Below are 25,798 nucleotides of genomic sequence, written 5' to 3'. Positions count from 1 at the left end.
GTTAAACACATACTAAACGCTTTAGTGATCGATTAGCTTACTTTGATGATACTATCTTTGATTAGTCAGAACAAGATCATAAAAAACAAACACCGTTATTAATTTTATAAGTGATTAGTCGACTTTATTCAGATTCAATTTTACAAAATTAAACATCTTTGGCAGACAGTTTTCTCCAACGTTATTCAGTATTACTTAACCCTTTTCGCCAACTTCACTTTGATACTCTGCTGTGTGCGTAGGACAATTCCATTCTCAAAAACCAGATCCTGCAATCGAGTAGCAGGGAGTACCTTAAAGTTCCTAATAACCGATGACAAAAGGACCTTCATCTCCAGGATGGCGAACTTCTGACCTATGCAGTTCCTTTGGCCTGCACTAAAGGGAACAAAGGCGAAGGGATGTCGGTCAACAGTGTTCTCTGGCAGGAATCGGTCTGGGTCATATATTTCAGGATTCGGAAAGTGCCGCGGATCCCTCATGATTTCATAGATGTGAATATTGATTTGGGCATCCTTGGGCATGATTAGGCCATTTACCACACTTTCCTCCACGCATTTCCGTCCAATGAAGGGGACTGATGGAAACATGCGTAAAGATTCCTTAATAACACACTCCAAATAGAAGAGTTCGTTGAACTGGAACAGACTTATTTCATCGCTGTCCTCCGGAAGATGTCCCAACTCTTCGTAACATCGCTGTTGCACATCCTCATGCAGGGCCAGCATGAGCAGGGTGAAGATTAAACAGGTTGAAGTGGTATCATATCCTTCAAACATGAAAGTGTTGACTTCATCGCAGATTCCCTGATGATCAATTTGACCTTCGGCTTCGGCTGCTAGGAGAGTATCCAACATGGCATATCGCTGCTTCTGGCCAAACTCATCCACCTGGCCAAGCTGTTTGCTCTTAAAGAGACTTCTCCTTTTCTCTATGATGTTGCTGGAGAAATCATGAGCTATTTTTAAGTTATCCACCTGCTTTCGGTAGTCCCCAAATAGAAAGAAATATACTATGTTGTAGAAGAAGGGATTGCATAATCGCTGCTGCATGACCTCTTCTATGGCATGAATTGACCTTCGATATCGGATACCACCTGTTATATCATCCAACTTCACCCCAAGCGCGGTCTCTGCAATTAAATTGATTTGTCAAATAACAATCTCTCTTCATAGGCTATGAACCTAAGAGCTAATAATCCGTACTATATATAGTCATTTACTTTCGAATATTGCGATTACATTTTCAGCTTGTCATGATGATTACGTGTTTTCGTGTATGAACTTACCACAAACATTGTTCAAAGTGAACTGGGGAATGACTTGATTGAGCTCCAGTTCCTTATCAACACTTTGGTGAAAGACTTTCACGAGTTTATTGCACTCTTCCCTAAAAGAGAATTATTAATAACACTTAGATATAATCTTATTTCGTAAGCTTACTTGAATATAGTCAGAAAAGATTGTAAGACATTGAAATGGAAAGCGGGAGTCAGGGCTTTTCTTCTGGCATGCCATTTCTGGTCTGTTTTGAATAAAATCTATTAAAATATTGATTAAGCATTAAATATATTTAAATACCTGTGCTAGTCAGCAGTCCTTCTCCCAAAAATGGCTTTAAAAGTTCGTAGATTATATTCTTTGTGATTAGCTTGGGACTTTGAAAGATTTCCTCGGCTTCTTCGGCTCTTACCACATTATACATGGGAGAACGGAAGAAATACCATAGATAGTTTCTACCTTTGGCCTCAGCAGATGCCTCCCTCATGAAGTTGAAGATACTTTCTAAGAAATGTTTAATTAAACAAAGATAAAGTTTAGATTTAAGATCTGACTCACCCGGTGTAAAATTCACCAAGTCAAAGTTGTTTCCAAATCTGGTTTTAGTCGGCGTTACGTAGATTTTGTCCTCCAGTGGACTTCCATTTTCTGTGCGAATTCGCTTGCAGAGACTTAGGATGAAGTAATTTTGATTTAGTTGCATAAACAGCTTCCGGAATATAAGAATAGCCAAGGGAACAGTAATCAGGATTTCCACAAACATTTCTAGGCTGAATTTTTCTTTCAGTCAGCGGCTGGAATACCTCTCAGATGAAGCTCTAATCTATTAATGCCTCTTGACGATTAGAGACTCAGTGAACGGAACAAATGTGTTTTTGAATCTAATTTTTTGTACTTAGTATAAAACATGTTCCCATGGCATATATATTAAGCTATTAGTTCTCTACTAACTACTAGCTAGCTCTCTATCAGAGAGGGATTTGTATTATAAATTATATGAGAAATTTATTATATTTATGTATATTAGACTTGTCTGTAAAGGATTTCCCTTCTGATGTTGATCTGTATCGTAGTATATATATTAGTCAGTATGGCTTGAATTACCTTAGTGATATGAAAATTTATTACACTTTGATGCAAAATCAGCAATTAACAGAAGGCGTAACCGCAGTTAGAAACTGTTTAATTAAAATAAATATAGAATAGATTCCATGTTTCATGACCCCATGAACTTTTACTTATTTATAATCAGTGCCAGACAATAGAAAAGAATGCTATCAATTTAATAATTATATTATTTTTTATTTTCATTTATCCTTTCAACTTTTACGAATGATAAGATCTTTGGCAAACAGTTTTCCCCTTACAATATTTAACACTATTTAACCCTTTTCGCCAACTTCACTTTGACATGCTGCTGTGTCCGTAGGACGATTCCGTTCTCAAAAGTAAGATCTTCCAACTGAGTGGCGGGCAGTAACTTAAAGTTCCTGATAACCGAGGCTAGAAGTACCTTCATCTCCAGGATGGCGAACTTCTGACCTATGCAGTTCCTTTGACCTGCACTGAATGGAACGAAAGGCGAAGGGATGTCGGTTAACAGTGTTCTCTGGCAAGAATCTTTCTGGTTGGAACTGATCAGGTTTCGGGAAGTGACGGGGATCTCTCATTATGTCATAAATGTGGATGCTAATCTGGGTTTCCTTAGGCATTACCATTCCATTTACCACACTCTCCTCAACACATTGGCGTCCAATGAATGGAACCGAAGGAAACATCCTTAGGGATTCTTTGATCACACACTCTAAGTAGACCAGTTCATTGAACTGAAAAACACTGATCTCATCGTTGTCCTCCGGAAGAGTTTCCAACTCCTCAAAGCATTTCTTTTGCACATCCTCATTCAGCGACAACATAAGAAGGGTAAAGATAAGACAGGTTGATGTGGTATCATATCCCTCAAACATAAAAGTGTTGACCTCATCGCAGATTCCCTGATGATCGATCTGACCTTCTGCTTCGGCTGATAGAAGAGTATCCAACATGGCATATCTCTGCTTCTTGCCAAATTCATCAACTTCTCCAAGTTGTTTTTGCTTGAATTGCTGTCTTTTCCTTTGGATGATGCGACTTGAGAAATCGTGAACTATCTTAAGTTTCTCCTCGTGTTTTCTATAGTCTCCGTAAAGGAAGAAGTACCAGTTGTAGTACATCAGCGGATTGCAGACGCGTTGAATTAATACTTCTTCCAGGGAATGGATGGCCTTTCTGTACTCATTGCCCTCCGACATGTCGTCTAGTTTAACGCCCAAAGCGGTTTCTGTAGAAAGTTGGTTTTAGTGGGAATATTTTTTGACTTCAACCAACTTACCACAAATGTTATTTAAAGTAAACTGTGGGATAACCTGATTGAGATCTAGTTCAGCATCTACATTCTTGTCAAGAACAGTTATGAACTTGTTGCACTCTTCTCTGAAATGAAATCGAAACTTAGTAACATATCTAAACATTAATAATTAGTAATTTAAACCCACTTAAAAATAGCCAAGAAAGACTGCAGAACATTGAAATGAAAGGCCGGCGTCAAAGCTTTCCTTCTAGAGTGCCATTTATGGTCTAAAAGTTATCAACTAATTAGTGAAAATAAAAAAAAAACTCACTATCAATGACACACCCGTGCTAGTTAGAAGGCCGTCTCCTAGAAACGGTCTTATCAGTTCGTAGACCACATTCTTAGTTATCAGCTTGGGGCTTTGGAATATCTCCTCAGCCTCCTCCGCACGGACCACATTATACATGGGTGCGAAGAGAAAGTACCAGAGATAGTTCCGACCTTTGGCCTTGGCAGTGGATTCTCGTACAAAGTTGAAAACACTAGCTGTGATAAGTAAGAAGTCTTAAAAGGGTTTTTCTATAATGTTTTCCCTAACTTACATGGCGTAAAGTTAAGAATATCCAAATTATTTCCAAATCTTGTTTTTCCTGGCATTACAGCCACTTTGGTCTCCAAGGGACTGCCATCCACAGTTCGCACACGTTTAGTTAATGAAAGTATAAAATATGATTTATTAATTTCTTTTAGCAGAAGCCAAAGGACTGCTATTAAGAGTGGAGTTCCCAGCAAAGCGATCCACATTTTTTTTTTGTAATTTTTCTGCGATCGATCCGTTCTAGAGGGGACTTCACCGCCCACTGAGCTTTGGCATAAGTTTGGCATTAAGCCTCAAGCTGATAATCATAATCTTCATTTGTTTATATATTATAGTTTATATAGTATATATATACTTATACATCTGTTCCAAACAATAATAATCTATAAACAGCTTTTTGTTATCAGCAAATTTTATGGTTGGCTTATTTCCAATTGGGCGCTGCAGGGGGTATTATTTTTATTTGATGTTGATTTTGGGATTTGTTGTTATTAGTTTTTTGGCTCAAAACCTTTTATAAAGATCACAGATATCAAATATATGTAGCAATGTTTAATCTGTATTAAATATTTTTGTAAACGGTATAAAAAAGTCTATCATATTTGTCTTAATCATCAAAGATTATTTAATCATTAGCTTGCGGTATTACACGCGATTAATAAACAGTCAAAGGTCAATTAGGCACATATTTATAAACAGTATTTAGTAGACACTCAAGACTTGTAACAGACTTGTCTACAATGAATAAATAATCATAAAATTGAAGTGAAAATGTGTGTTAGTTTTACAATTTAACACGTCAGTTTAGACTTTAAGACTGTCATAAATGGCTTAAAATAAGTTAAATTGCATGCCAATTCATATAAATAGTAATGTCAAGCTATGTAATTTAAGTCGTTACGGTAGAATAGAAAGAGATTTATTATTGTTAACAATAGCGATAGCAAAAAAACAAGGAAGACATATATTTATATAAATATTATATTAAGAGTACTAAAAGTATGGAAAAAGATATCCAACCATCTTAGTTAACTTTCACAGAAAATATTTAATAACAATTAGCTTAAAGTTAAGTACCAATAAATATGAAAAAAAGATAACTTAACAACTATTGAAATTATGGTATTATCCATTAACCCGTTGCTGCCTATAAAAAACAAATAATAATTGATTGCTGCACTTAACCAGATATCGAAATAGTTAGAGAAACATTTGAAATAAGCAAGCCAAGTTTACGATCGGGTAATTTCCCCATATGGACCATTCCAGATTAATAACAATTTTCTTGGCCTGGCCGTACACAGATTTTCCTCCCAGGCCAACCAACTCGCATATTTTCCCATCGTTCCACTTATGGAAGTTCTTCAAGCTGGAAATAAAAAAGGAAACGAGCAATGTCGCATCAAAATGCCGCATTGATTAAAGTTTGATTAGCTGCATCTTGGCCAGATCGCATTTGGGCTTGAAGAATTAATTTGAGCCAAGTTTGTAATGCGCGCTCAGAAATGGCAGTGCCAGCAGCAGTTGCAGTCGCAATCTGGTGAAGTGCAGCAGCAGCAGTGGCAGCAATAGAAGAAAATGTGGAGAAAAAAAATTAAATCACAGTAATTACATTTTCTGTGGAAATGCAAGGAGCCGGAGATGAACGCGCAAACATGTTGCACGACCAGTGCGTGGACGTGGATGACAAAAATAGTCAATGCAGCAACAGTAGCAGCAGCAACCGCAACAGTCACAGCAGCAATCACAAACTGCATTTGGGCATGAAAAGTGCTGTGCCGGCGCAATTGGATGGAAAAACTGGCCCTGTCTCTCTGTTTTCTTGTTGTTATGAACAAATGTTATTGCTGCGGCAACATGCTGCATGTGCTGCTGCTGCTGCTGCATCGGCTGCTGCTGCAAGCAACCCTCATTAAGATGCAAAAGACGTCGCTTGCCGCCTTTTTAGAATTACTAATTGAATCGACGCGATCAGTGGCAATTGCAGCGGCATTGGCCACAAAAACCAACAATCAACAACAACAACAGAAACAACTTGCCATTGCGGTGGCGGCTTGAATGTTTGTTGTTTCAATGCTGCTGTTGCTGCTGCTAGTGATGCCGCTACTGTTGCAGCTTCCGCTGTGGCGTGAATATACAAACATACGAGTAAAACGCCTGCGTATTTATTTATTTATGTACGTGATTCTCGGCGAGGTTTGCGATTCTTTTAGGGCATCCTCCCGAGGCAAAAATCTGAGCCAAAGCAGAGCCATCCACGTATTGGTGAGGCACATCCGCAATCCTCTTGAGGGAATGGCTGAGATAATAAAGGTATAGTAACTTGGTTAAGTAGCAGTCAAAGGCACCTGCTCTATAGTTACTTATAAGGATCGGGTAACTCTTATAAACTTAAATATAAATAGATTTATGTATTCGGTTAATATTGATATACCGATATATCCCTATACCTAATATATCCCTGCCACTCTTTTTACCTTAAATTTATCAACCTTTTCGACTTTACCTTTTTAAAATATCTTTACCACTCCTTTCTGCCGCATTCCTCAAAACTCTGCTACACAAATTTTCCATCATTTCCCAGCCTATTTTCTTGCAAAAATATTCATGTTTTTTCGGCGCTGACCTTACTTGCTGGTTTTCTGGCTAAGCACAAAGTCATGTAGCAACATGTTGCTCGGTCGGTCGCTGCAACATTCGGTGTGCAACATGATTTTTCAATTATTGCAGCGGCATGTAAAATTTGTTGTAAGCGCTAGCATATTTACTTTAACACCTCTCATCCCCAGCGTGGTTCCCTGTTTCATTTTTTAATGTACTATTTCCCTTTTTTTTTTTGCTGCGTGTATGGCTGACAGCCGAGGATGGCGGCGACGAACAGGCGACGCTTGTTAGCCATGTTGCCCGACCTGACACTTGTTGCACGGCATTCTGCCCCAGCAACCTTTTGCGGTCGCAGTGAACCAAAGATCTCAGTTTGCTATAGGAGTACAATGGGCTAAAAGCAGGATTTTTGGCATAAATCTTAGAATGTGCTGAAAAAGAATAGGCTCTGTTCAAAATCGTCTTACGGCAGAGCATATACTAACACAAATACAAGCAAGCGTGAACTTATTTAGTGACTCTTGGTGTTGGTCTGCAGCTGTGCACTGAGAGAAAACTACTTTTTTTGTCGCTAACCAATTCATCACTCATTTTACTGACCTGGCCAAAAGCGAAATAAACTCAAAAGTGGAAACAAAAGTTATAAGGAAAGAATTCCAGTGCAAGTGTTCGAGGATGACGAAGGAAGAAACAAGAAAAAAATATATTACAGTTAGCAACGGGATGAGGCGGAAAGAAGAAAACGAAAAATTGTTTGTGTAATAGCTCCGCGAGCACTATATGCGAGACCATTTACAAAAATAAATGATCACTCAGAGCATAGGCGTTGAGCAGAAAATTATCTTTTTTAAAACTTAAAATCAAATTCCATCCCATAGTACAATGTTCCTTTTGGGTTGGTTTTGGTGTTGATGTTGCTGCTGTGTTGCTGTCGTTGTCGTTTTTGTCGTTGTTGTCGTTGGCGTGTGTCTCTCGCTCCACTAAACTTTTAATTAAAATTTGGCCGTATCACAGTGGCTGCTTCTGCTTCCTTTTTTGTGGCTTGTTAATGTCACCTGAAGGCGGCAGAGGGGGTGGGGTATACATATATACCACTGATTTTTATGCAAATTTTTTCTGGTCTCGTTTTTCGGTCACCAGAAAGGCAACTTGAGGGGTTTCCAGAGGATTTTCAGTACCCGCAACGGGGTCGGATCGGGTTCCCAGGCTGCGAGCTGCGTTCGTCATTAAGTTGTCATGACCATAATCATCTTTTGAGATGGCCATAGACCAACCAACTTTGGCATCCACTTCTTATATAGTATGTCGGTATAAAAAATAAAATCATTCAATAAGGCAATTGGCATTTCCCGTCAGATATCCATATCAAGCTGTGATGATTTTTGATTCTGATTTTTCCTGCCTTAAAGAAAACATAAAGTGATAGGAAAATTAGAAAAGATCCAGTTTAAATTACCATTTTGGGCGTGGGACAGGTGCATTAAGATATATAGACTCCCGTTTTGGATGTTGCATGATCCGGTGTGGCAATTGGCCAAGATTTATTGACATAATGAAGACTAATTCGCGCGTCTGTGGCCGAGCATTTTGACAATTATTTATGTTGTATTAAGTTGTTTGGCGGCAGCGCGTGTAACGATGTAATTAATTGCCATGGATTAGACATTGCCGATGGCTGATGGCCGATCGTACCAGAGTTGGTCACGCAAGCAGGCGGAGATGCGGAGGCACAGGAAAAAAAACCGGAGCACACTTGGCCACGGATCGTCAAAGCCGCTTAGGCCCATAAACAACCGAGTTTATGCCAACCGAGACCATCCGAATTGGTATTGGAAACGCGGCATGGAACCGAATCGGAGCACTTCAATTGGCCATTCGGTTTTGATGTGATTTTAAAGCGATTTAAATATGAATATAACAAACGAATTTGCATTGATTTGATTTGATACACTTTCAGGGGCTTAGATATGGGATACTTTTTAAGAGATTTGGGTAAATATTACCAAGATAACTTATCAAGAACGGGAAATACTATTTAAGAACTTTTCCTAATAAGCATTTCCATTATATTACCCATTTTTACTACTAAATTGATAACAATTTCTACTGAAACACATATTTTTCTGATTCTGATTCAGAAAACAATATAAAATAATTGCCAAAAAACCCAAAAATGATTCATTTAACTTTCTAAACAATTAAATTATTTCCTTGTTAAATTGCTTTCTAAGTACCTTGCCATATAATCATGCAAATAATTACCAGCTAATAAAAATATTTCCCCCGAAACAAAATCAGGCTGCCTTAATTTAATGAGCCCTGCATCGTTTTCGGGAATTACTTCCACTTTAAATTTAATTAAAACTTTTTAGCTGCCCGAACTGATTAAGAAAACAAATTCGCGTTTTTAACAACCGCTTCGGAATGGCTTTTGGCCATAAAGTGTACACAGAGTTCGTCTGAATCGGCAAATTGAATTTGCTTTCACGGATCGGAGGGGCGGGCTTAAGTCCCCCAGCTGCATATTTTGTTTTATAGAGCAGCTACCATTATGAGGTTTATGGGTCTAAGCTCATCAAAGTTTAAGCAGGCACTTTATAGTCAACTTATATATTATTTTTCGCCTATTGTTTACCTGGATTTTAGGCGCAAAGACAATGCCGAGTGTTGACAGCCAATGGGGCGGGGGTAGCGACTGGGCGGTGTTGATCTTGTAGACCAGTCTAGTTAATTTGCTTTAACAAGGAAACCGCACGCAGATCGTAAAGGTAAGCCGGAGCCGAGAGGAAATCAAACAGCTTTTGCCGCGCCAAAAACGCGCGCGACTCGCGTTCGCTAATTGAGTGCGACAGGGCGGTGGTGTGTGCTGGCTTGTCGGCCCTTTCTTCGCCAGATCCTTGTGCAAAAAAAAAAAAAAAATCGAAAAAAAAAACAAAAATAAAATTTATTACGCCACGAAACACATGAAGGACAATGCCGCTGCCTCCTCCTACTCCGCCTCCTTATTTATTGCTTCCACGAATCCAGCGCGTTGTTTCCAAGAAATGTCCGCAGCTCAGGCGATGCCATCCCAAAGGTGGTGGTGGCTATCTGTCTGGGCCCGCTGTGGCTTCAGCTTAACAAGTCGACACTTTTCTTCACACCTCGGCATAGTTGGTCAAGAATTTACTTGGCCATATTAAGCTTAATGGCCGCCCGTTGCGATCGCTGCCCAACTGACCGGTGGCAGTTTTGCTGGCTCGTTTCAGACGCAATGCGGTTATTAAATGCAAAAATTAAGATAAGCCCTTGCCAGAGGGCTCTGTGCAAGGGTTTTTAAAACAGGTTTTACACAAAAAGAAGTTATAGTGGCGGTTGGCTTAAATTTTTGAGATATTTTCTTTAAAAATTATTTGCTTTTGAATGTTAAAAAGTTTTCTTTGGGCTTGTTTTTGAATAAGTTGATGGATTTTGTACTTTTAAACTGCAACTTTTTTCTTTTCTGTGTAAAATTTATCATGCCCTTCGAGTAGTTCTTGGCCCCAAGAGTTAACCAATGTCATGGCTAATTAGTAATAGAAAATCAGCGGGAATCCTCATGAATTTCGCTCATATTTTCCGCTAGTTCGAACATCGCGAACATAAATCGGCTCATTTTATGCCTTTAAGGCCAAACGGAATGGGTATCTTTCTGGGTGCTCCTTTTGGCAGCTGTGACTGCAAGTAACCTGTGGCCATAGAGTGAGCTTTTTTATAAGAGGAGAGATCGTAAAAATACGAAATTTATATGCACTTAATTGCGGTCTCCTTTGGGGTTTCTCTTGGCCTCAGAGGTTGGCCAAAGTCAATAACATTGTCCCTGCTTACGAAGCACTGAATCAACTTGGAATTGCCCCAAGCCGAGGCAGCAGTCACAATGGGGCAACTTTCGAGGAAAACTATACTTTATTTAACTTTAAATGTCATTTGTATTTATTCAGTCAAGAAGACACAGCGAATGTATTGAATGGAAAGGCATAAAAACTGAAATTATTATAGCAAACTGTTCTACAAAAGCGATAAAGTCTGATAAGAAATCTTGTAATTAAAAAAGTTTGTTTATCACAAAAATATATTTTCCATATTGCTTTAATTAACTAAGACTTTTCTTGACTTGATTTGAGCATTCATCAGGCTCTATATTACCGATTCTATGCTGCCGTTCTATACTATATATATAATTGGAAACTTGCCAGAGAGCATTCAGCATTGCCTTAATTAAAAAGTGGCTACCACAATTTAATTAGAAGAGGCTGCAGCGGCATAGAAGAGTGATGTTGGACTGGGGGTATATCCATGGGGTTAATTACGCGTCCCAGTGGCGACACCTCATCAGTCGTGGAACTAAAGACGCCTCGCTAGACGCCAATTGCCAGATATGACTTTAATTTCATTTAATTGGCAAATAGGCAGCAGCAATGCAGCTGGGAACGCTCATTACGAACTATAATAAGCTGGGGCAGGCCGTTGGAATGTTGATCCGACCCATTCGGATTCCATTAGCTATGCTTATTTCCTGTTCAAGTTTATACTTTTTTTTATGAGTTTTTTATCCTGGCCAAGGGAGTTTGGGAAACTAATCAAGCGATTGGTTGCGCATGCGCGTGAAGCGCTAAAATGCGCAGTTTTCCTTCTTTTTAAGGTTCCCCTCAAAGAGAGCGAGAGAGGGAGGGCGAGCATCTTTAAGTCCAGCGAGATTTATGCCACCAAAGGGCGCAATATATTCAGATATGATTAATTGTGCGTCGCATTCCGCTTGCGGAGTCTCAACCTCAGCGATGCAAAGGCAGCGATAACAACGCCGCAGAATATTTCGCGATTCTCCACAGCTCTCTTCCTTGGCCTGCGGACCACCAGACTCCATCGCACACGTACGAGAAATTTCGCGCTTTTGCTGGGATCTTTGGATGCTCGCTGGTTGGTTGGCTGGCTGGTTGGTAAGCCATCTTCCTGTAAAGAAAGAAGCCCAACTTTTTGCATAAGCCAAAAGCAATTTATTTCCCCGTTCACTGCCAATCTATGCGCAGAAATCTCTCTCAGCTTACCACTGGGGGCTGGGGCTGGGGGAAAAGCTGAAAGATGATGACTGACAATGTTCATATATCTGCATATGCATTGACAGTGTTCCTTTCGAGGAAGAACTGCTAGAGGAAGTATCATTCGACATTGTTAAATGGTTGAGAGGTAAAAGTGAAAGGAGTTTTAAGTTTAAAAATTTAAGTTTAAACTAAGATTATAGTTCGTGTTAAATGTAAAAACTATAAACTCTATAAACTAAGAAAGCTTACATAAAACCGCCTTGGTTTTTTCATTAATTCAATCCAATCTAAAGGGGACCTTTTAAGATCAATAATGGAGTTCAGCAGTTTTAAGAGCCTTCTTCCCATTGGCCACCCTGGTCAGAAGAGCCTCCTCTCTTTTTCTGAGGATCGCTTGATTTTTAGTGCAAAGTCGTGTCCGATTTAGCATAAAATGCCCGCTGACTGAAACCGCAATGGGAAATGGAAGTGCAAATGGCAATGGAAATGACTAAGGCACCACCGGTCCCTGTCTGTCATTTCTGGACATATTCAGCGGAGTTGTGCAAGCTTCCTGCTTGAAAGAATGTTTCCGTTGAACCCTAATCACAAAGTCAATATGTACGCTTGAGAGACATTCGATCAAACATTTGCCTTTGCGCTGTAAAGTGTAAACAAGTTTGAAGTTGAATTGTCTACCTCTGTGAGTCTGGTCTCAGGGTTCCAAAAACAACCTGCCGAAGGTGATATGCTCGTAGAACAGGGAAAGAAGAACCCCCCATCTAAATTAAGTTGATTTTTATCGCTGTCACATTTATGACATTATCGGTGGAATCGGTCAATATTAAAAAAGCGAACTCGCACCCTCGCCGCATGCACCGCATGGGTGCAACACCTTCCTTCTATCCATAAGCCATAAGGGAACGGCGATTGTGTTTATTATGACTATTATTATTGACAGCTATCGTAAATAACGATGCGATCTCTCGCCCGGCTCGATGGCTGTTTTAATTGAGCCTAACCACTCGAGTGCATTCATAACCCATAAAGATTAAAGTCTCAACGCTAACCGTAAGCACACTGATCAAAATGTGTTCTTAAAGTCGGGTTTTAACCACATTAACTGTTAAAATTAGTGGCTATAATAATTTTTTATGGTTTTCGTGTCATAAAATCAGGATATTTTAATAAAAACCACTATATTTATGGTTAAGTTTGCTTTTAATTACATTTAAATCTTTGACTTTTTAATAACTCATTAACTGGCATTAGGTAACTATAACTTAAACTCATTTTCTTGCAGTGCTTTATATTTTTAGTTGTTGCCCTCTCCTTGCATGCCGCATAATTAAATTTTTTGGTGGCACGAAAAGGGGCAACCACCAGAAGAAAAAATCTTTAGCTTATCACCATTTAATTTGTAAATGTCGCTGGGCAAAGGCGAAAAAAATAAGCCAACCAATATAAAACCTAAAAAGTAAACTGGTTCTTAATTAAAACGACAATGTCGAGTTCTGTGTAAATAATCGTAACGAATCAGACGACAACATAAAATCGGAAAAAGAAGTTGAAATAAAAAACAGAAAAATCAAAAACAGGGAACGCAAATCGACCCAGAGAATCCAAAAAGTAAGCCCTGCACCTCTCGCAAAGGTTTCTTATAATTTGAAAACATTTTTCTGGCATTCAAACGAGTTGGGGTTTTGGAGAAGAAAAAACTGCCTGGCTTTGGGCCAACATATATGTGCTTCTTCTTTTGGCCTGTTTTGGTTCTCAGTTCTCTCTCTTGTGATCCCATGCCTTTTGCCGATTCTGGTGTTGTCGCTTTGAACTGATTTATCGAGAGCCCTGGCACTTGAGACGGTTTTTAATTATATTTTTGGTCGCTTCAAATGACAAGAACTATTAATTTTTTTTGGTTTCCCCCCTTTTTCGGTGTGCGGGTCGTAAAAAAGGCGTTAAAAGGCTAAGTCCGGGCGGGAAGATGGATGGGAAGAGCCCATAAACGGAGAGGACTTAATGGGAATCAATTCTGACGCTGATCGCTGGAAATTAAAGGAAATGCCAGTCTATTACGGTGGAAGTTCAAAGAAGATTGTAAACGATTTGGTAGGGTGTAGATAAGGATGCGATAAAACGAGGAGTTTAAATAGGTTCTTGCTCTGATAATGGCAGGGGTTGTTAAGTATATTAAAATTGTCATTAGGTCGGTTGTTTAGTAGTTTATCTCATTTCTATATTGCAATTTACTTGACTTTAAAGTAATCTATTATTATCTTAAATCTCTCAATAATAATATTGTTGTACTGATCGTTCATCTTTGTATCTCTATGAACCACTTTCAATGAAAAGGGAGACGAGTCATCATAGGGGCTTAAAATTGACTAAAGTGATCCTTGATAAATCGGTAAAGATAAAGATAACACCAAGAGAAAGGCAGATAGCTTGATAGTTCATATAAAATATCAAAAACCCCTCTAATTTTCCCATGAAAAGCTTACCTAACCTTATAAGTTTTTTGCCAAACCTTCCTTGTTCACAATCCTAATTGAATAACCTTAATATGGGACTGTTTAGTGTAATTTGGGGTAATTGTATGGCCTTACTGTTATATGGCAGGCTAATTGATTCGCCAGCATCCGCAGCTGTCGTTGCAAATTTTCCCCTCAAGAGGATCCTACCTCCCTCCCCCACAAGTCAGGTTCGCGGATCCATTAAGTTCCCAACGAACCCAAAACGATCCCAGGGCTGGCTGCTGGTGTGTGCGTGCCAAGGCGAAACAGTAGCCAACTGGCATGGAGTCAAGCCGCCACATAATCTGTCAAAAGAAAAAGTTCATAATAAATCAAATGTCACGTAAACAATATTATTAAAATGATGCAGTCACCGACACGGCACTGGACCAGGGTCCGACCCAAAACCCAAAACCCGAATCTGAAGCCAGAACCCATTGGAGCGACCCAGACAGCACTCATTAAATGGGAGAGCCTGAGGCATGGTAGAAGGGATCTTAGTGGGGGCAGGGTAGAGCCGCTTGGCATGCAAAGCGAAATGCAGCAGTTTCTATGCACTGTGAGAAATTTTATATAAAAGAGGAATCTCAAACGTGAACAACATTTCTGTCTTTACTTTTCTCTAGTAAAACTTTCGATTTTAACTACCTTTTAGTACATTTTAATGCATATTTTTTCCCAGTGCATAGACGGCTCCAACTGCCCGTCGCTTATCTGGCTTTGCTGCCGCTGCCGCTGCTGCTGTGGTAAGCATAACGAGTTGGGGCATTTAAGCCCCGAGCCACACAAAAGTTACAAACTGCCATTCAGGTAGACGGTGGCAGCACAGGGATCGGGATCGGGATCGGGATGAGGTGGTTGCGTTGGGATTCTCGTCGGGTTTTTGTGCAGCTTCTGCGCGCATTTATGAGGATCCACGGGTCCCGCGGGTTTTTTGTCAACGTCGTCGTCGCAGGGCCATCGAGAAGACCATCAGCAACCAAAAAAGGAGAAAAAGAAAAACGCAAGTCTGAAGACGAGAGCTTTGTGTCAAAAAGGCTGGGCCCCGTCCTCGATTCCCGTCTGAGTTGCAGGTACGCGTTAATCACACTTTGCGTTCGCCGTTTTCGGATTCTTGTGGCTGAAAAATACATTTAAAATTCCAGCCACGTCTGCCGGCCAGGCGAATTGCCTTGGCATTAAATTAAAGGCTTTAAGGGCTGCTACGCTGGCAGGAAAAGAGTAGCAGGAGGAGCAGCAAGAGCAGGAGTAGCAGCAGTCGGAGCAACAGCTTTTTGGGGGCCTTTGGGGAATATAGCCAGGCTGGAAATTTCACACCTTCGCGTACAGTTGCAGGATCACAAAAAGTCAGTGTAGGCGTGAACCTTTTAGGAACTCGAATGGACCACAAACAGCCATTAAAAAGTAACGATGAATACCCTTCGTTTTGTAAGGGGTAATTTGGTACGTAATAAGTTGGTTAGTTGTGGTGGTCATTGAACCCCCGGCTGCATTGCCCATATCCAGCCGGCAGCCCACTCTAATCGATAATTTATTGCTGGCCCGGGAAACAATGCGGTCCAGGCATCGGCAATGGCATCAGTTCAGCTTGACCAGAGCCAAGAGAAAGCTGAAGCTGGAGCAGGGAGCTGGGATCTGGCAGCTAGAGCTACAGCTTAAGCCTATGTCTAAAACAAAAACCTAAAAACCGAAGGAATATTGCGAGGTTTGGGTTGTTATTTTGTGTTCTTCTGGCCAAGATCCACATCTGCCACAGAAAGAGAAACGAAAACACGAAGCCTGCTCTATGGCTCAGACTAATCTGCTGGGGCACATCGCGATGTGGCCAGGACCGGCTTTGGCCTCTTCCCGTTCTCTCTCCTTCCTTCCCGTCCTGCACTTCCTTGTCTCGTTGAATTTATGTTTAAGCATTTCATGGCATTGCCGGCCACGTACTGTTCTTGATATGAGATCTTTTTCCAAGAGGTAAAAAGATGGGTGCGTGACACGAATTAACAAGGAACTTTAACCGATTAATATGCGGATTATTAAGGAATACAAAATAGTTAGAATAATTGTCTGTTTTTCTTAAATATTAATATATAATATTATTAATTTTATGTTTATTTTGACTCAGAGGAAGTTTTCAGCAAGACCTTTCCCCTTTTAACCATCTCTAGACCCTGTTTACGTTCGGCTCCTGCAGCTCGTTCGCAGCTTGGCCATAATATTTATGCCGTTTTTGTGTGCCCTTTTGCCGCTGCCTCAGACGGACGCGTTACCCCCTTTCCGATCCCTCTGCCCTCCGCTGCACGTCGAACTCCATTGCCATTTCCATCTGCAGCTCCTCCATGGCTGCTGCTTTGTGCCTTCAGCTGGGCCTGGTGCTGGTGTGAAATAATGATGCCGTTGCACAGATAAGGTGCCTTCTAAAAGTGGAGTTTCGTGCCTGCCCCATTGTGATTGGGGGATTGTGAACCGATCGGGCCTTATAGAGAGAGAGCAGGAGCAGGAATGGGCGAATATGCAGACTGTGGAGACCCGCAGCAGAAATAACATAAATGGCTCGACGGCGGACTGGAATGGTAAATCTCGAGCTGTGCATCTTGGGATGCAATTTGAAATGGTCTTCGTTTGGGGCCCCACATTTTCGTTTCCTTCGATTCGTTCTCTGGTGTCCAGTGTCCAGTGTCCAGTGTCCATCTGTCCACTGTCTGATGTCCGTTGCAATTGCAAATTTCTTTTAATAAGCCTTTTGACGCCTCGCTGCCAATGCCAATTGTAAATTGCACGGAACCTGGCCCGCGGGAAGCAGTTTGCAGCACCGAACGAAGGAAGGAAGCCGCGGAGGGGCACAAATTATATATACTTAGTGCTGCGGCCTTTCCGGTCCGATTGAAATAGCAGACCCAATGACGCAAACGGAGACGAGCATAATGAGGATAAGGATGCACGAGGCGCGAATGCAACCCAACTGTCGGGGTCATCTGTTGGTTCAGATGAAGGGTTCGCTATAATGGATAAGATGTTAGTGGATGGAATTATAGAGTTTTTCGGATCTTAAGTTGTGCTAAAAATAAATGCAAAATTACTTGTGATTTTTTGTATAATTTATTATCGAATTTTAAAAGCGATATCTTCCTTAAGCTTTATGATAGGAAGTAGTAAATTTTTTTATATTTCTGCATATGTCATGTTTTTTTTACCTCTTTACTTTCCCTACTTTTACGAACCGCATTGTACAATTAGCAAGTACATAAGTTAAGCCAAGCCAAGGCAACTTCAAAAAGGGAAGAAGAGGTCGTCTTTAGTATCCATTTCTCATTTCGTTTTTAGCCCGATGCTCGATCATTTATCTTGTCAAAGCTAATTTAAAGTTAGCGCTTCCTCCGTCTCGTTTTCACTGCCTAACCATATTGCTCCGTCTCTTTCTCAACTTATTCGCGCTGCCTTATTTCGCACGTAAAGTGTTAAAGAGCAACAACAATGGGCACTGCAAAAAAAAGCATTTTCCCCACTCAAAAAAGAATAACAATTTATTTCTTCCTGTGGCTGTTGTGAGCTTAAAAAAGTGAGTTTTGTGCTACGTCACGTAGGCTTCGTTGTTGTTAAAAAGATTGCTGTTTTGGCTGTATTTTAAGCCAACGTGCTTAGTGGGTTAATAGCCAAAGGAAGTGCCAGAGGGTTAATTAGTTTTCTGGCTATACGTTGGAGGTGTAGTTGGTGTAAAACCGGGGTGCTGAACGCCTAGGCTCTGATTGATCTCTCTCTCGCTGTGCTATTACACTAACAATTTTTCGTTTTCCTTGTTCCGCCTCATTCCGTTGCTTGCTAACTGTAATATATTTTGTTCTTGTTTCTTCCTTGGTCATCCTGGAACACTTACACTGGAATTCATTCCTTATAACTTCCGTTTCCACTTTTAAGTTTATTTCGCGTTTGGCGGGTCAGTAAAATTAGTGTTTAGGTTTTTTTCTCTCAGTGCACAGATGCAAACTAACACAAAAGCGTCATTTAATATGTGCACGCTTTCTTGAATTTGTTTTAGTAAATGTTCTGCCATAGACGAATTTTAGTACTGCTGGTGTTAAAGTATTCCCAATTCTGAATATTATTATTCTCTTTTGTCATATAAATTAAAGATTAGGATTTACCCATCTATATTTAACAATAAACATACAATTAGTTGACTTTTTTTTAGCGCAATTTGTTCTGCGGATTATGTTAATTTTGATCAATAGCAATGCAGGGTGTCGGTCAACACCCCTTTGACATTTCATTTTTATTCATAAGCAATCAAGATTAAAGCTTTGAATTTAAAAAAAATATATATGGAGATAAAACATATTATAGAACTCTTCACTCCCATTTCACTGTCTTTTGCATTGCCATTGAAAATTGAACATTGGCAATGCTTACTTATTCATGCGTCAAAGTTGTTGCGCGTCTCTAGGGTCGTCTGAGATACCTTGGTTTATGCGTCCATTGTGTGTCTGGTCTGGCCAAGATCAGAGAGGAGACCCCAAACGAAGAACAGGCCAGACATAGAGGTAATGAGCTGCTGTATGTTGCATGTGTCTAGCCATGCGACATGCCACTCATCAATTAGACTTTTCCTCAAAAATCCGCCCCGAAAACCGCCCGACTAGTTGGCTCAACTTGCTCTTGGCCTGTCCTCAAGTCTCAAGTCCATTGTGATTGTGATTTTTGTGTTGTTATTTTTCTTTCTTTCTTTTTCTTTTTTTGGGGCACCGAGAACATGATGTTCGACACCACAATTTGTGTTGTACTTCGTGTACTCGACATGGGCCAATGGAGTGGGGACAGGGATTTGGTAAAAGGAAAGAGGCGGAGGATCTGGGCGGAGGACGTCGCATCTTTTGCATTGCAAAGTACAAATGGGGAACGACGTCTGTAAGACGTTGCGCTGCTGCTGCTGTTGCTGTTGCTGTTGCTGTGCAACGACCCTGAGGAGCCGCCTCCGAATCCAAATGGAGTTGGAATCGCAGCAGCAGCAGCAACAGCAGCAGCCTCGCATTGTTCAGCTCCTGACTGGACTTGGGTTCCTTCTCTGGCAATCAATTGTTGCATCTTGCTCTCGCTTTGCTCCTGCTGCTGTGGTTGTGGCTGTGGCAACGAGGCAGACAAACGGCGTCATCGCCTCGTTTGCTGCACTGCTAAAAACTATGAAAAAAGGGAAAATATATTTTCAAATTAATATTAGATAGTAAGATGTTAACGGATAATAGATAGATGTAAATTAAATTTACTAACTTAATCTTCTAAATGTTCTTAAAAATCTGTTAACTTCCATTTTCTCTCAGTGCCTTCTGACCAGGCTGTGTCGCCTTGGCTTCCCATTCGCCTGGGTAGGTGATATTGCCTTATCTGATGTGTCATTTCGCTGTGTGCTTTTGCTGCTTCTGTGACTCTTTGCACGCGCATTGCGAGCCTTAATTTTTGGTCAACAGTTTTTTGCTTGTTAGCCGAGTTATGCGGAGACCGCAACTCTGTAGCGAAGGGGAGACGAGGAGAAGGCCCAAAAAGAACGAAAAACCGTTTACCACATTGCCCAAATAATTGTCGTGTTACGGCGGGTTCGTCTTTTCGCCGCTCACATTGCCAATTATGAGGCACGCGCTTTTCGTTGCCCGTTTTCTGTTGCGGCCACATCTATGCGGTTGCGCAGGCACGCCTACATTCTGCCAAAGACTCCCACAACCAAAAGCTGCCACTCCACTCCCACTACTTTGTAGCACCTTTCCACCTCATAGCTGGCCTCCATGGCCCCGCTGCCATAACCATGTTTTCCTCGGAAAACCCTGGTCGTTTATCAGGCGGCGGGCATCGGGCAAAAAGCGACTTAGGCCAAAGGCAGCAACAAGCCCGAATCCAAAATCCCAAATGGCAATAACCCAGGTCTCGGTGCTCAACTACATTCGTGTTTATCAAAATGAAATGTAATGAAGATCTGCATAATGTTTCCTGTTTGGCCAAGAAATGGTGGCAAAGCCTGTAATTGATCTAAGAATAGAGTGTTGGTACAGTTGAGCAAATCGAAGTAGGGGGTTAAATCTTTATTTGTATTATTGGCTTAGAAATGAGGACTTTCTTCTGCTCTTGCAGATTTGTGTGACGCAAATTTAGTTGGAAAAATGCCACCATATACCACAACGCTCAGCGTGCAGGGAATTCTTTTTGATAAGTAGAAATATTATGACGTTATAGCTTGAATATATGTTTTCTCAAACCTGATAGGCTCCTCATCCAATGGCTTGGAATTATAAAAAAGATCCAATTCTAAGATTAATATCAGCTCAGAGTATATAAGAGCTGAGATTTCTTTGCTGGTCCAGTAAACGAACTTACAGTTTCCAGCAATGAAGGTGATTATTTTCGTGTTGTTTGCAAAAATTGTGGCGTCCTCTTCAGTTCCGAAGGCGGATTCCAGCCATCTATTCCTAAGTAATATACTTAGTACTGGAAAATATTTTCAAATGCCTAAGAAAATAAAGGATACCCCTAGGCCAACATATATATATTACGTACCTCTTCAGAACTTGGTCGTATTGCCATATGAAATCCTGCAGGAGCCGTTGTTCACGTCGGACAGCCAGGATGTGTTTAAATACAGCCTGATGGGATTATTTCTCGGTCATGAGTTAATGCATGCCATTGACTCGAATAATCTCTTTTTCGATACCAATGGAAATTTTCAGAGCGTTGGCCTGGAAATTATATACTTGCCTCAATTCCAGTCGGGCTTGCGGTGCATAAATAGCGAAATAACCATCTCTGATACTATGCGTATGGCGGATGTGGATGGTCTAAAACTAGCGTATGCCACGTACTCCTTTATTAACAACCTAAACCAAAGAAATTCCACTGATCTCAACACGGATAAAATTGTTCTTTCTTAATTCGGCTCAGTGTTTCTGCCAAACAAACAGAGATGTTAAATACCGTAAACACGACGACAGTCCAATGCGTTTGAATCAAATTGTTAAAAACTACGATCCGTTTTATAAGGCTTTTGGTTGTCAACCTAAGGGCGAAAGTTGTCAAATTTGGTGATCTTATATAACATATTTATATATTTATGTATTTGAACTCCTTGTGGCTTAAGCCTAACCATGCTGTTAACAAAAACCTAAAAAGAATCATGAAAATCTTAATAAATATAAAGAAAACTTAAAATTTGACTTATTCTTGATCTCTAACTTATTCTTGGCAACATGTTGCGAGTTTCTCATTACTTTTGGTCAGAACAAGACAATGACCAGCAGTTTTCTGGCTTCCGCATCGAATGCAAATTAGTCAGAGCCAGAGAGTTGATTTGATTCCTTCAAAAACCAACGTGTGGCAGTCATAAAACATTTTGGCCACAACAAGCTGGCTTCAAACTTTAAATTTCGATACGGTTGTGGATCCAAACAATAGTAAGCTAACCAAATATATATATATAATCAAAAGAAATCAAATCAGCAATCGATCTTGTTCTACTTTCTGAGTCCAAGCTTTTGTTCTTTTTTATTTTTCATGATTTCTTTGGGTTTTTTCGGGTGATTCCAGCGCATTCCTCGAGGCCATTGGCTGGGCTGGTTAAAGTCATGTCCATTGTTCTGTTTGCCCCAGCAATTAACATTTTCAGATTGAAGATCGTGTGGGCGGCTAGAGATATAAATTATTTATTGATTTAACTTTGCTATTAACAAATTTGTGGGCTAATTAAGAAGATGTCATTCTTTGGAATTAGCATTAGCGTAGGAGTCTGGTGTGGAATAACATTCACACAACATTTGTTCACAAATTATTTATGGTCCGGGCTTTTAACGATCATTATTCTTAAATCTCGCTGGCTTACTGGCATAGCTTCTGGTAATTTATGTAGATGCTTTTTATACCCGTTACTCGTAGAGTAAATGCGAATTGTTTTTGCCATCTAGCCACTCCCACCCTAACGCCCACAAAACCCGAAAAACCAAAAAGGCAAAAATCTCGGGAACTAAAAGAGCTAGAAAGTTAGGTTAAGAAAGGAAGTTAGTTAAGAATACGTATTTTAGGGATGCCACTGCAACTTCCCACGAGTTTTTATCCGGCCACGCCCATTCTAACGCCCACAAACCGCGGGACACTGTGGCGTCTATAATAATATTATGAATGCCTTCGTTTGAACTTGTATAACTTCTTTCTGTTAATATCCAACGCTTTACCCAAGATTTTTAAAATCGGAATATTATTTCGCTACTTATGAAGAAATTTAGGTTATAAGGCCTCACATGGGCAGTGACGTCACTATCAGCTACGCGACATGCTTTCTCCAACAATAGGTGACGCTTGGGTAATTTCCACTAGCAAAATGAATATTTTAAAATTGTGTAAAACAGTAACGGGCGCCACTCGACTATAGCGTTTTCTCTTGTTCTGATTCCTTATATTTTTATTGTTGAAGGTATGTTCACAGTGTATGACATCAGTAATACATTTTCAGCTTATTATGATGTTCAAGCCATTGAGAGGTATATCTTAAACACGGCTCGCATAATGTCATAGGCTATCCAGTTCATTTGTAACAAGTACTTTCCCTCCGCAAAAGGCAGAACAGAAGTCATTCGGTGATTAAAAAACTCAGTTGTTATTTTATCCACCACAAGGTCATGCTAAGATATAATCTTTATCAAGTTATTCAGTCATTTATATACAATACTTCCGTCGTAAGGGCAAGTGTGGTTCATATTAGAATTATCCTTAAAGTAGTCATAGATGTAGCCAAAAATTGGGTTTGATTTTGGGTTTTTTAAGAACTTGCATGCGTCGACAGTAACATTGTTTATGAAGGACCTATGGCCATTGGTGAACTTATAAATGGCAGCGTTAATCTGTATTAGACTTTTGAAATTCAAAACATCTTTCAAACAATTGCAACTGCATACCTTAATTTTGGTTACCGGGATTTTAAGGAGATTCACTTTTACCGTATAATATTTGTAGGTCCGGTTCACCGACTTCAGATAGCAATATTCAAAGTTGCAGAAATCGGGGTCCACTACTTCGCATTTGATGTTGGTAAACTCAACTAGAGAATGAACCTGCACACAGGGAATATTTTTCGGTTTAAAATTTCCATAAGTTAAAATCATTTTTTACCTCTCTGATCAAATGAAAATTCACCAAGAAAACGACGAGGCAATGTATTTTTCCATTCATCTTTTATGGTTGATGTCTCCATAAAAACTGAACTAACCGAATCGAAAATCGTTTAGAAACCAATAAATACTTAGAATAGAACAGTAATTAGAATTAGTTAATAATTGCAATAATGAAATATTTTTTGTATAATTACTAGTTATTAACGAACTCTTCTGCGTGAAATGACAGTAATTTTCGAAAAAAGTCCAAAGTCTATTTCAGTGCGAATGAAGGTCTAAAATTTTTTGAGGTAAAAGGATCAAAACAAAACATAGAAAGATAAGCGGTTTTTAACATTTAATAATTTAACTACTTATTATACTACAATTAAAATATAAAATGTACCCAGTTTGTAGGTTACAAATAACAGAACGGATAGAAAAATTAAATTTGTATATTAAATTATTGCGTGATAAAAAAATGTTAAAATGGGAAAACTAATAACAAGACTGTTGGTTTACAAAAAATTGTAAAATAAATCTTGATAGAAAAAGCATAATATCAGAACTTAACTTTGCTGCAATTGCATTCGTCACCAAACTTTTATTCGTTAAGAGGCTTTTTGAATGTATGTATTATTTGTATAAGTATGTGTATATCATATTATCTTATAATATAACAGAAATAACAGCCCCTAAAATGCTTCTGGACATCAAGTTTAATTTTAAGCAAAAGTCTAAGTTAGACTTTTAAGTGCAAACATTAAAAAATACTTCAGAAAATAAATCTCAGTGAAGATAAAAGTAAAATAGGAGAAGGATATGAGATTAGCATCAGATTTTATTCGGATTCTTTATGTTCTTATGTTTTACAATATTTGGAGGTATAGCTTAAACACAGCTCTGATAGTGTCATAGGCAATCCAGTTCATATGGACCATGTACTTTCCCTCCGGAAAAGGCAGAATCTTAGTCACTCGGTCATTAAAAAACTGAGTTGACAGTTTATCCACCACAAGGTCATGCTGTAATCTGATGTTTAGCAAATTGTTCAGTTAAAAAAAGTCACTTACGTCGTAGGGGCAAGAGTGGTTCATATTGGAAAAGTCCTTGAAGAAACCATGGATGTAGCCAGTAACCGGGTTGGATTTTGGATTTTTTAGGAACTTGCAAGCATCAACAGTAACATTGTACATGAAAGGCTTATAGCCATTGGCAAACTTATAAATGGCAGAGTTAAGCTGTATTAAACCTTCGAAATTTAAAATGTCTTTTCAACATATTTCACTGCTTACCTTCACTTTGGTTACCGGAGTTTTATAGAGATTCACTTTTAGATCACAGTATTTGTAGGTTCGGTTCACAGACTTCAAATAGCAATATTCGAAATTACAGAATTCGGGGTCCACCACTTCACATTTGATGTTCGTAAACTCAACTAGAGATTGAACCTGCAAGGTACAGTTCACAGGGATGAGTTTTCGATTTCGATTTTCAATAAATGAAATGGGTTTTTTACCTCTCTGATCAAGTGTACATTCACCAGGAAAGCGACGAGTAAATAGAGTTCTCTCTTCATCTCTTAGGCTGGAGGTCCGAAAAAGAACTGATTTAGATTTAAACTAACATCGACTATATCTAAAAGCATTTAACAGCATACATTTTGGCTAGATTATAGTACTTACGCAAACATCAATTAGTTGATAAGTTAATAGAGCAATATTTTGTGGTTTACCTAATTACTTTAATGGATGCAAATTAAGTTATTTTCAGAGAAAATGGCTTAGTATCAAGTATCAAAGTTCAAGTCAGGATTTACAAATTCTATGAGGCAACATGAGGATCGCCACACAACCTCTTATAATATTAAACTTACACTATATTAAAAATACTTCAGAAATTAAATCTTAGCCTTAGATTCACGTGAAATAAAAATAGAATAAAATGATTAGCATCAACGGGTTTTTCGCTGTTTGATGGTTGGATGTAGATGGTAATTGCCCAGCACATTTAGTCAGGTGAATATTTCTATACCCGTTACTCGTAGAGTAAAAAAAAAGTATGTAACAGATAGAAGGAACCGTTTGCGACCCTATAAAGTATATATATTCTTGATCAGGATCAATGACGAAGTCGATTGAGCCATGTCCGTCCCTCCGTCCGTCCGTCCGTATGAACGCTGAGATCTCAGGAACTATAGCAGATACTTAGTTGATATTAAGCATTTATTTCAGCATCCTGCCACGCGCACCAGGCTCAAAAGACGGTTGTCGCATTTTCAAGAAAACCTGATATCTCGGTAACTATAAGTGATAGAAAATCGGATTA

General features: G+C 39.5%; 4 protein-coding genes across 5 annotated transcripts in view; 1 reads left to right on the top strand and 3 right to left on the bottom strand.

Moving 5' to 3' along the window:
- LOC108102539 (bone morphogenetic protein receptor type-1B) overlaps positions 1-25,798 on the top strand; it is a 63,002-nt gene that overhangs the window by 5,469 nt on the left and 31,735 nt on the right. The window lies entirely within an intron of this gene.
- LOC108102541 (probable cytochrome P450 4ac2) lies at positions 99-3,849 on the bottom strand. The gene is given in 9 exon segments (XM_041818418.1): positions 99-1,132; positions 1,289-1,389; positions 1,443-1,524; positions 1,581-1,784; positions 1,839-2,060; positions 2,504-2,517; positions 2,660-2,853; positions 2,855-3,600; positions 3,652-3,849. Coding segments are annotated over 9 exon segments (2,643 nt in total). The 5' UTR covers positions 3,791-3,849; the 3' UTR covers positions 99-191.
- Positions 3,705-4,458, bottom strand: LOC108102544 (probable cytochrome P450 4ac1). 2 transcript variants are annotated; one of them, XR_005993784.1, is made up of 3 exons: positions 4,215-4,458; positions 3,815-4,158; positions 3,705-3,752 (listed from the first exon to the last, which is right to left on the bottom strand). XR_005993784.1 is itself a non-coding variant. In XM_041818498.1 (2 exons), exons 1-2 carry the CDS (start codon positions 4,414-4,416, stop codon positions 3,911-3,913), a joined length of 450 nt encoding a protein of 149 aa, XP_041674432.1. In that variant the 5' UTR covers positions 4,417-4,458; the 3' UTR covers positions 3,806-3,910. The 2 variants fall into 2 exon arrangements, 1 of the variants encoding a protein (XP_041674432.1); XM_041818498.1 differs by lacking the exon at positions 3,705-3,752 and having other exon boundaries at positions 3,806-4,158.
- Positions 24,340-25,266, bottom strand: LOC108102547. Its single transcript, XM_017207608.2, has 5 exons — positions 25,156-25,266; positions 24,990-25,057; positions 24,766-24,921; positions 24,544-24,711; positions 24,340-24,495 (listed from the first exon to the last, which is right to left on the bottom strand). Exons 2-5 carry the CDS (start codon positions 25,047-25,049, stop codon positions 24,340-24,342), a joined length of 540 nt encoding a protein of 179 aa, XP_017063097.2. The 5' UTR covers positions 25,050-25,057; positions 25,156-25,266.

The sequence above is a fragment of the Drosophila eugracilis genome, unplaced genomic scaffold, assembly GCF_018153835.1.
Source record: "Drosophila eugracilis isolate 14026-0451.02 unplaced genomic scaffold, ASM1815383v1 contig_1197, whole genome shotgun sequence".
NCBI classification, from domain to species: Eukaryota; Metazoa; Arthropoda; class Insecta; order Diptera; family Drosophilidae; genus Drosophila; species Drosophila eugracilis.
Note: the sequence above shows the minus strand (reverse complement) of the source record. Positions and strands in the feature narration are given on the sequence as shown.

What these genes read in the sequence shown, in the direction of transcription:
- LOC108102544 (XM_041818498.1), bottom strand. Translation starts at nt 4,416, where the DNA reads ATGTGGATCGCTTTGCTGGGAACTCCACTCTTAATAGCAGTCCTTTGG. An exon ending in TATTCTTAACTTTACGCCAT is followed by an intron (nt 4,159 to 4,214) that starts GTAAGTTAGGGA and finishes TACTTATCACAG; the next exon opens with CTAGTGTTTTCAACTTTGTA.
- LOC108102547 (XM_017207608.2), bottom strand. Translation starts at nt 25,049, where the DNA reads ATGAAGAGAGAACTCTATTTACTCGTCGCTTTCCTGGTGAATGTACAC. An exon ending in ATGTACACTTGATCAGAGAG is followed by an intron (nt 24,922 to 24,989) that starts GTAAAAAACCCA and finishes TGTACCTTGCAG; the next exon opens with GTTCAATCTCTAGTTGAGTT. An exon ending in ACCACTCTTGCCCCTACGAC is followed by an intron (nt 24,496 to 24,543) that starts GTAAGTGACTTT and finishes ATCAGATTACAG; the next exon opens with CATGACCTTGTGGTGGATAA.